The 11,134-nt window shown below is 38.2% G+C and overlaps 1 protein-coding gene across 1 annotated transcript; it reads right to left on the minus strand.

The window, feature by feature from the left end:
* Positions 1 to 4,344: 4,344 nt before the first annotated feature.
* LOC120851952 (olfactory receptor 1L8-like) lies at positions 4,345 to 5,301 on the minus strand. Its single transcript, XM_040225055.1, has one exon. The coding sequence runs from the start codon at positions 5,287 to 5,289 to the stop codon at positions 4,345 to 4,347; it is 945 nt and encodes a 314-aa protein (XP_040080989.1). The 5' UTR covers positions 5,290 to 5,301.
* Positions 5,302 to 11,134: the final 5,833 nt, after the last annotated feature.

Genomic DNA, 11,134 nt, shown 5'->3' on the forward strand with positions numbered 1-11,134 from the left:
ATCAGAGCTAGCCCAGCTGACTTCAAGGGGATAGGGACCCCTGAGGCTTCCTGTTTAGCTGTTGGGACTAATCTCAGAGCTAATGAACCTCAGTGCACCATCTCAAGGTCAGGCTTCAACTGTACTTTATCAAGGGTAGAAAAATATTCATGTGGGTGAATATTTTCATTTTATTGAAAATAGTTGTGGACCAAGGTATATTCTAGAACCAGACAGATCATACATAAATGAATATGCAGAGTTTTCCAACTTTAAGGGGGTCAATTGGTGGAGATCAATGGTGTGTATGTGCTTTCCAGTATCTGGGGAGGCATGTGGATTAGATTTTTTTTTTAAGTGTGGGATTAGGCTAATGTGAATTTATGTATGTTTAAAATCACAGAGCCAGGCAAGTGTTGTCATATTTAGCAAAGGGGCTTTGAAAAACATGTATGTATTTAAGAGTGTTGTTTTGAGGGAAAGGAGATACTTATTAGAATGCTGGCCTACTCATTTAGGGGTTGCTTTTAACAAGAGACTTAGCCTCTATGAGCCTCAGCTTCTTCATCTGAAAAAGCAGGATAGCAGTTCTTTCTGGCACTAAAACCAGAAATAAAATTTTCTTTTGAGCTTTATATAGATAATATTGTATATTTTGTTAAAAATCATCCACAAATATAGGAAAAACAACACATTCTGCTACTGCCCTCAGGGTAAACCACTGTCTCACACAAAACATCTGCGTCTTCTTCCTTACCTTTGAGCTGAGTGTAGAAAGTTTAATCTACTTACCAAGAGTAAATACTACTGAGGCAGAAACCCCTGGGTTTGAGTCCTGCCTCCTGCACTTACTCTTCACGTGGCCTTCATCTTTCTCTTGTTTCCATTCATTCACCCAACAAATATTTAATTATTATTTTCCAGCTTTATTGAGATGATTTACATATAGCATTGTGTAAGTTAAAGGTATACAACACAGTTGTTTGAGATGTATTTATTAAGCACAGTAATTACCACAATAATGTTAGTTAACACATCCATAACCTCACATAGTTACAAATTATTTGTTTTGATGAGAACATTTTTTCTTGCACAGGCTGGTAAATTTTCTTATTTTCCTTAAAAAACTTTTTTTATTAGAGTATATTTGATTTACAATATTTCATTAGTCAGATGTAAGCCAAATGAATCAGTTATGCATATACATATATCCACTCTGTTTTAGATTCTTTTTCCATATAGGCCATTACAGTGTGCTGAGTAGAATTCTATGAACCATTGGTGGGAACTTTTGAATTTGTCCTCTCAGCAACTGTCTTTCTTTAAAAGAAATTTAAAAACTGAGGTATACTTTATGTGCAACGTGTTAAGTTCCAACTGTACAATGTAGTGATTCTCATTTTTAAGTATTATACCCCATTTATAGTTATAATATAAACTATTGGGTATATTATCTGTGCTGAACAATACATGCTTGTATAAATAGGTCACTTGTTTTACACGTGGTGGTTTGTACCTCTTAAACCTCTATCCCTATTTTGCCCCTTTTCTGCTCTGCCTCACTGTTAACATAGAGTTTGTTCTCTATATCTGCCTTTTTTTTTTGCTATTTTCAATAGTTTCTTTTATTTCTACATTCTACATATAGATGATACCATACAGTATTTGTCTCTTTCTGTTTTCTTTTTCCTAGGGGAAAATTGTTTTACTTAGTTTTCCTTTGTTTATTCAGTGAAAGAGTCTTTCAATTCTATAGTGTTTTACAATTTTCAAAAGTTTCACATACATGATTTCATATAACCCCACAATTGCCCTTTTTAAAATTCCCTTCTCCTATATTCCCCTGCATGGATCACAGCCTTGTCATTGCAAAGGGTTTTGTGTGACTCAAAAAATTATTAAAGAGATGGGAATACCAGGCCACCTTGCCTGTCTCTTGAGAAATTTGAAAGCAGATCAAGAAGCAACAGGTAGAACCAGACATGGAACAGTAGACTGGTTCCAAACTGGGAAAGGAGTATGTCAAAGCTGTATACTGTCACCCCGCTTATTCAATTTACATGCAGAGCCCATCATACAAAATGCCAGGCTGAATAAATCATAAGCTGGAATCAAGATTGGCAGGAGAAATGTCAACAACCTCAGCTATGGAGATAATACCACTCTAATGGCAGAAAGTGAAGAGGAGCTAAAGAGCCTCTTGATGAAGGTGAAAGAAGAGAATGAAAAAGCTGGCTTGAAACTCAACATTCAAAAAGCTAAGATCTTGGCATCTGGTCCCATCACTTCATGGCAAATAGGAGGGGGAAAAGTGGAAGCAGTGATGGACTTTATTTTCCTGGGGTCCAAAATCATTGAGGATGATGACTGCAGCCATGAATTAAAAGATTCTTGCTCTTTGGAAGGAAAGTTACCTCAAACCTAGACAGCCTATTAAAAAACAGAGATGTAACTTTGTTGACACAGGTCTGTATAGTCAAAGCTATGGTTTCTCCAGTAGTCAGGTATGAATGTGAGAACTGGACCATAAAGAAGGTTGAGTGCTGAAGAATTGATGCTTTCAAGTTGTGGTGCTGGAGAAGACTCTTGAGAGTCCCTTGGATAGCAAGGAGATCAAAGCAGTCAATCCTAAAGAAAATTAACACTGAATATTCATCGAAAGGATTGCTGAAGCTGAAGCTCCAAAACTTTGGCCGCCTGATGCAAAGAGCTGACTCATTGGAAAAGACCCTGATGCTGGGAAAGATTGCAGGCAAAAGGAGAAGGGAGTGACAGAGGATGAGGCGGTTAGATAGCCTCACTGACTCAAGAGACATGAATTTGAACAAACTCCAGGAAATAGTGGAGGCCAGAGGAGCCTGGCGTGCTGCAGTCCATGGGATAGAAAAGAGTTGGACATGACTCAGTGACTGAACAACAGCAAAAGGGAGGTGATCACATTAGAGTGACCTCTTGATTCTCACTGAAAACACTTGATGCAGTAGAACAATCAGATATGTCCTTAATGTTCCAGAAGTTTTGATACCTAGAATGCTGTATCCTATCAAATTATGATTCAAGTGAAAGAGCCAAACAAAGATGTTTTTCATATTTGCAAGCACCTACAAAGTTTCTATTCAGCTGGTATTTTACAAACAGTCTTTCACCATTGGGTTGGTCATTGGATTTATTAATAAATTTCAATTCCACGAACTATAAATATTTATTTATACAAATTCAGATGAATGTGTATAAAGAAGTGCAATTTCTCTACCTCTGTGTCCCTCCCTACCCTTACACTTCCATTCTTATTCCAGTGACTATACAGATATATAACATTATTTTGAGAATTAAAATGAATTCATACTTTCATTCTCAGGTCTACTTAAGATTTCTATTTAATGACATTTCAAGAAAATAATAGAGATCTGCGTGGTATTTTCTGCCTGCTGCATATTGTTATATTTGATAATTAATCACAACTAGTTTCTCCAGTCCTTATTGATAGGATTTTAGGTTTTTCCCAAATTTTTATCTGTTATAAAATTGATTGACTAAAATAAATCATCTGGAATCAATATACACTTATGATATTAATAATAAACCTGCAAGTCAGACTCAAGAGTTGGAGTTTCTAGAATACAGTTTAAATCATATATTTTAAACATGTAGGTTTAAGGATTGACAGAAATAAGAAATGTTTCAATATCCACACTATGCAGTGGTTAATTTTATGTTATCATTCATGATTCTCATTCTTTCTGGCCATTAGCATTTGGCAGTTGTATGCTAAAAAATAAGAAACTGGAAAGATATAAACTCACAGAAATATAGGAAATCAGGAGAAAGATAAGAGAATAGTAAAAGTGAAAAATTAATGTGTAAGCCAAGAAAAAGTTTTGGAAGAGAAAATTAAGGTGTATAAAAAATCCTGATATTGAGATAATTAAGTAAAATATACTCCATCTTCTCCTTTTCCTTTTCTCCATTCATTATCTCCTCTTTCAAACATTTTCAAAGACAATCAGCAGCTATAAATTAAGTAATTAGTTTTAGCAATTTACTGAAATTGAAGAATTCTGGAGGATAATTCTTGATAAAAGACAGAAATTAGTCCAGGAAATATCTGTGAGAAAAGTCTTATCTCAAAGTAATATTTCTAAGATGCAATGTGATGAATCTTCATAGAAGAGCAGAGAAATGGTGAGAGGGTGTATCATGATTTAAGCTGAGGCAGAGCCAATTGATGGGTCTTCATCAAGGGATGTAACTGACCATAATTCCTATTCTCACATGGGTTAAAAATGTTAACCTCCAAGAGCTTGCTTGATCACCAAAAGCCAGTAGAAACCAGATTCAAATGGGGAAGATTCCCTTGTGTGTTCATCAAGGGGGTGCTGCCTGAGGTTTCCTCCTGCCCACCAGCTTCCTCAGACCCTGTTTCAGGTCTTTGTTTCTTAGGCTGTAGATAAAAGGATTGAGCATGGAGGACAGAACTGTGTAGACAATTGTTGCCATGTGGTCCCTGACTGTGTAGGTGGACACAGGTTGTAAATACACATAGAAGATGCTTCCATAAAAGAGTGTTACCACAGTGAGGTGCGAACCACACGTGGAGAAGGCTTTGCATTTCCCAGAAGTTGAGGGAATTTTGAGAATTGCAATGAGGATTCGTATATAAGAGAAAGTAATGAATAGAAAGGGGGTCACCAAAAGAACAGGTCCTTCTGTCATTATCACAATTTCATTGATTAATGTGGGGGAGCAGGACAATTTCATCAGAGGGCTGATGTCACAGAGAAAATGATGGATAACGTTAGAGTCACAGAAGGTGAGCTGATTCAGCAGAAGTACATGTAGGAGTGAGTGGAAGTGAGGCAATGAGCAGGAGAAGGCCACCAGCAGAACACAGCGACGGTGGCTCATGGTGGTGACATAGTGGAAGGGGTCACAGATGGCCACATAGCGGTCAAAGGCCATGACTGCCAGAAGGCAGCTGTCAGTGTTGCCCAGAGCATATATAAAATACATTTGGGACAGACACCCAGCATAGGAGATGGTCTTATGTGACAGGAAGTTCACCAGCATCCTGGGGACAATGGTTGTTGTAAAGCAAATGTCAGTGAAAGACAGGACACTCAAGAAGAAATACATGGGGGTGTGCAGTTGGGGGTCAGAGTGGACAGTAAGGATGATGAGCAGGTTCCCTGTTACGGTGACCAGGTATATGATGAGGAAGAGGCTGAAGAGTGGCTTCTGGTCCTCAGGGCAGGAGGAGAGTCCCAGGAGGATGAACTCAGAAACACTGCTAGTTTGGTTGAGTCTTTCCATTGGCTTGGGTCTGGTTAAATACAAGACATTCTGTTATTTCACATGCTACCGTTCCATAGCCCAAATCATGATAAGTCTTTGTTTCCTCTATTTGGTCATCATTACCAGCTATTCAGGAAAAGCTTGCCACTCTCATGGTTCTTTATGTGGACCTCCCTTCCCAAACCCATGGGCATCATATGCAGAATACAGAATGCTTGGGGCTGGTGCACTGGGATGTCCCAGAGGGTTGGTACGGGGAGGGAGGTGGGAGGGGGGGTTTAGGGTGGGGAACATGTGTATACCTGTGGCAGATTCATGTTGATGTATGGCAAAACCAATACAATATTGTAAAGTAAATAGCCTCCAATAAAAAAATAGTTGGAGGGACAGAATAAGAGCTTTCCCTTAGAAGTCATCAGAGGTGGACCTCTCTGATTCAAGTTCCTTAGATCCCAATCTGGGGGAAGCACTGTTTCCCTACTGGGAACATAGCAATTCAACTGAGAAATCTTGCCTTTTGTGCCATTCATGTTGTAATTTGGGTGACAGATCATCAACAAACAGAATATGTAATATAATATTATGAAAAAACTCCACATCTGCAGAGTGTTTTGAAAAAGTGTTTTATGTCAACTCCTTAGAGTCAGCATACTCACCCCTGCCTTTTCTATAGACACATTCCATAAGAATTTCAATCATTTTTAGATATTGGTTATTTATAGATGCTTGGTTACAGTAAAAATATCTACAGTGAACATACTGTATCAACAAAGTGTTTAAAATCATTTTTTTTAAGAGGCAGCACACTCTTTCCACATTTTGAACACACATTGGTATACTGTGCATGCATGCTCAGTCACTTCAGTAGTGTCTGACTCTTTGAGACACTATAGACTATAGCCCGCCAGGCTCCTCCATCTGTAGGGTTCTGCAGGCAAGAATATTGGAGTGGGTTGCCATTTCCTTCTCCGTTGGCATAGTACGTTGATGCATTAATATATTACTTCATTGAACAAATAGATACTTACACTTTAGTTGTAAGCTACTAAACAGTTTTTAAACCTCAGTTACTTCATATGTAATATTGGACACAAATATCTATATTCTCATGAAGGCTTAGTGAGAGAAGGCAGTTAAAACACTTGGAACAAAGACAAGCATATCGTAAATATCCACAAGAAGATGTTGATACTCATCAATCTCTGTGTCATCATTCCTTATGTGCTATTTCCAGATGTTCTCATAATCAGTTAATTCACTTGTATAAAATACCACACTCTTCATTGTTGAATTGTCAGGCTAATTTCAGGATTTTCCACGATTTTATAGAAGAACACCTTGCTTATGGCTTGAGCTTTGAGTGAATTAGTAGAGTTAATAATAAATCCAGTTATTTATTAAAAAGTTATTACATGCCACATTTATGCTAAGCACCTCACTACACCCCCCAAAAAGAGGAAATGAGAGGCATGTGTTTTTATCAGGAAACTGAGGCTTATGGAGGTGAAGTGGTTTGCCCAAGGTCATGAAGGAAGTGAATAGGAATCAGGATTTGAATCCTACTCTGATATCAGACATGCTCTAAGCTCATGCTCCCAAATGTTATGCTACCCTCCTCTAGTTTTGGTATACTCATTATCTGTCACAATTTGGCACACGCACTGTTTTCCTCATTTTGAAAATTTCCTACATGAATTATCCTTCTACCCTTTTAAACTGACAAGTCTTTCTTCCTCCATGTTCTTATAGTCACAAGAGAGCTGACCTACCTTTCTGTGTTGAAGAGATGGTGGAATTTGAAAATTGGAATATCCTTGCTTGATTAAAGGGCCCAAATAAGGCAGAAATAATTAGCCATGCTTGAGCTGTGACTGTGCCGTGGACAGTACCCTGAAGACAAAAAGTATGGATGTGATTTATCTTGCATCATCTGCTCACAAGTTGATTCCTGATGTTTTATGAATAGTCAGGGAATATCATGTGCATAAGGAAGTTTATCACACACAGATCAGTATTCAAAAATGAGTCACTTGTGAAAGGTCTGCCTGGAGAATGTGGAATATTAAAAATCAGTGGTGATCTGGTGAATTAATGAGATTGGAGCCTCCAGGTTGTAGATGTGAGGAGCACCCAGGCTGATGACTAGAAAGAGAGGAAGGTTTTGGATCTGAGCATCAGGAAGATTAGCTCTAAAAGGTATGAATGATGCTGGGAATACAACTGTTTCTTTCCTCTTATTTCTATTGAAGGATTTTGTTTCCACCAAAACATATGGTATAGGTGCCTAGAAGTCCAACTGGATGGATTTAAAACCAAGTGACATATGGAAATGTTACTTGGATCTTATGACTTCTCAATCTATGAAATATTTGAAAGTATCAGGGAGAAAAGAGTAATATATCAAGCTGGGTTGGAGTAGCCAAGTGAGTGGCCAGCTTCTGAAGCTCACCTCTATGTCCAGATGCTTTTCTTTCCTTCCCAGCCACTCCAGAAATTGATGTGCACCACGTCTGTTCATCAGGTCAAATCTGCTTCTCAGCCAAAGTTCAGCTTCTGCATGTGCAGACTGGGCTGATTGACAAGGAGAGAAGCAGGGATGGAGGAGGAGCCGACATACTACTCCAAAGGGATAACACATTTCCCTTTCCTGACCTCAACCCCCATTTCTTCCCTAACACCTGGTCCCTAGCATGATACTGTTCCTCCCAGCTCCAGATATCAGAAGGCAGAGATGCTCTGACTCAAGTGGGAGGACTCTCCTGATTGTGGAAGCCCAGCCAGCTTCTCATGAGTCTGAGATCTGCTCTGCTGGTCTCTGGGGCACTTATTAGGCTGAGGGAGTCATGATGTGAGGACCTCTCAGAGGAGTTTGTCCTTGAATCTCTGTAGGCAGGGAAAGCAAATGAGAATCACAGCCAGCACTGCTGACTCCAAGGGGACAGGGGACCCCTGAGGCTTCCTGTTAAGAAAGCACTAATCTCAGAGTTTCTGAACCACAGTACATCATCTCAAGACTATGCTTCAGTTTCCCCAAACATGGGCTATCATGAGTGGGCAAATATTTATGTGGGTGAGTACTTTTATTTTGGGGGATTCAGATATGGACCAAGGTGTAGTCTAGATCTGGCAGATCTCAAGTCAATATGGGAACATTGTACTTTTCAGGGGATTCAGTTGAGGGAGATCAATGGTGTATATGTGCTTGCCAGTGTCTGGGGAGCCATGTGGATTAGATTTTTCTGTGTGGGATTAGGTTAATATTAATGTATTTTTAATGCACAGGGTCAGGCAAAATTTATTGTCATATTTAACAAAGGAGCTTTGGGAAAAATGTATGTATTTCAGAGTTCATGTGGTATGCATACAAAATAGAATGTTACTCAGCCAGAAAAAATGAAATCTTGCCTCTGGCAACAACATGGATAGACCTAGAGCAGTGTTTTGAGGTTAAGTTCTTTCTTTAAATTTTTTTAAATTGAGGTATTGTTGATATACAATATTATGTAAGTTCGGGTATCCAACATAGTGAATTGCAATTTTTAAAGGTTATACTCCATTTATAGTTATTATAAAATATTGAGTATATTTTCTGTGCTGAACAATATGTCCTTGTAGGTTATTTATTTCCTACATAGTGGTTTGTACCTCTTAATTCTCTACCCTTATCTTGTCTCTTCCCTCTCTTTTTGCCTACTGCTAATCTATAGTTTGGTGTATGTATCTATGAGTCTGTCTTTTTAAAATTTTCAGTAGTTTGTCTTCTAATAGTCTATATATAAGTGATATCATATATTATTTGTCTCTCTTTTTTTTTAGGGGAAATTGTTTCACTTAGTGTTTTGTTTTCATTCAACGAAAGATTCTTTAAATTCTATACTGCTTTACAACTTTTAAAAGTTTCACTTACACAATTTCATATAATCCCACAGTAACCCTTTTTAACAAGTTCCCTACCCCTGTGTTTCCCCTCCCCTTCTCTTTCTCCCCGCTGGTAACTACTAGTTCTTTCTGTATAGCTGTGAGTCTGTAACCATTTGTTCCATGCAAAGTTATTATAATACTATTGACCTTATTCTTAAGATGTACATTGTTACTGCTAGGTCGCTTCAGTTGTGTCTGACTCTGCGTGACCCCATAGATGGCAGTCCACCAGGCTCCCCTGTCCCTGGGATTCTCCAGGCGAGAATACTGGAGTGGGTTGCCATTTCCTTCTCCAAGATGTACATTACATCTACATAACTTATTTATTTATAACTAGAAGTTTGTATCTTTTAGTTCCCTTCAACTATATCTGCTCCCCTCCAAAGTCCATCTCCTCTGGCTACCACCCGTCTCTTCTCTGTACGTGTGAGACTTTACATTTTGTTTTGCTTGTTTTGTTTTTAGATTCCACATTGAAGTGAGATCATATATTTTTTCTTTCTCTGCATGATTATTTCACTTAGCATCATACCCTCTATGTTCATCCATATTGTTGCAAATGGCAAGATCTCATTTTCTTTCTGGCTGAGTAATATTCTATTTTGTATGCATACCACATTGTTTTAAAATCTGTTTATCTACTGATGGAGACTTAATTAGCTTTCATACTTTCTCTATGGTAAACAATGCTTCAGTGAACATCAGGGTGCACTTTTTTTTTCAATTAGTGTGTTTGTTTTCCTCAAGTAAATGCTAAAAGTGAAATTGATGGATCATGTGGCAGTTCTATTTTTAACTCTTTGAGTTACTTCCAGTATAATTTTCCACCCGATTTAAATCTGTTGTAGTTAAAAGACCAATTAGATTCCAATATGTAGGGTGGAGGACCACAACATGTCTCTCTTGTACTCAGGTGCCTGCTTTAACCAAAGTGTCATCCTGGTTACAGAAACATAAAGCAGCAGTTGCTTGCTGATAGTCACAGTATGTCACTGATGTTCAAAGACAGGTACCCTCTCTTAGTGCTACAGCAAATGTAACAGCAATATGTGTCTAAAGTGATAATCCTAACTTACTATTGTCTAGGCAGGTCTTTAAGAAACTCATTGATATCTTCTCTCTAAATTGTATACAAAATGTCTCAGGAAATTATTATAGTTTGGCTTTGACCCAATACTTCATCTCTTAAAAAATTAACCCTGGAAACATCCTGTATTGGCCCTGACTCAGTACTACACATGAGAGAAGCAGTTAAAAAAAACTACACTCTTGCTTTGAGGTAGTTTTGTAAGAAAGGAATATTGAATCTCTTTCCTGCCTTTATTTTTCATTAGGTGATCTCACCAGCTCCCTTAGTTCTTCCACTTTTTCCAATTACTACCTGTCCTAAAACTAAGATCATGGCATCCAATCCCATCACTTCATGGCAAATAAATGGGGGAAACAATGGAAACAGTGATAGACTTTAATTTTGGGGGCTCCAAAATTGCTGCAGATGGTGACTGTAGCCATGAAATTAAAAGACACTTGCTCCTTGAAAGAAAAACTATGACCAACCTAGACAGCATATTAAAAAGAAGATACTTACTTTGCCGACAAAGGTCCATTTAGTCAAAGCTATGGTTTTCCCAGTAGTCATGAATGGATGTGAGAGTTGGACTATAAAGAAACCTGAGCAGCAAAGAATTGATGATTTTGAACTGTGGTATTGGAGAAGACTCTTGAGAGTCCCTTGGACTGCAAGGAGTTCAAACCAGTCAATCCTAAAGGAGTAGACAGCATATTAAAAAGCAGAGATATTACTTTGCCAGCAAAGGTCCATTTAGTCAAAGCTATGATTTTCCCAGTAGTCATTTATGGATGTGAGAGTTGGACTATAAAGAAAGCTGAGCACCAAAGAATTGATGCTTTTGTACTCTGGTATTGGAGAAGATTCTTAAGC

This window comes from Oryx dammah, unplaced genomic scaffold (assembly GCF_014754425.2).
Source record: "Oryx dammah isolate SB20612 unplaced genomic scaffold, SCBI_Odam_1.1 HiC_scaffold_25, whole genome shotgun sequence".
NCBI classification, from domain to species: Eukaryota; Metazoa; Chordata; class Mammalia; order Artiodactyla; family Bovidae; genus Oryx; species Oryx dammah.

What these genes read in the sequence shown, in the direction of transcription:
- LOC120851952 (XM_040225055.1), bottom strand. Translation starts at nt 5,289, where the DNA reads ATGGAAAGACTCAACCAAACTAGCAGTGTTTCTGAGTTCATCCTCCTG.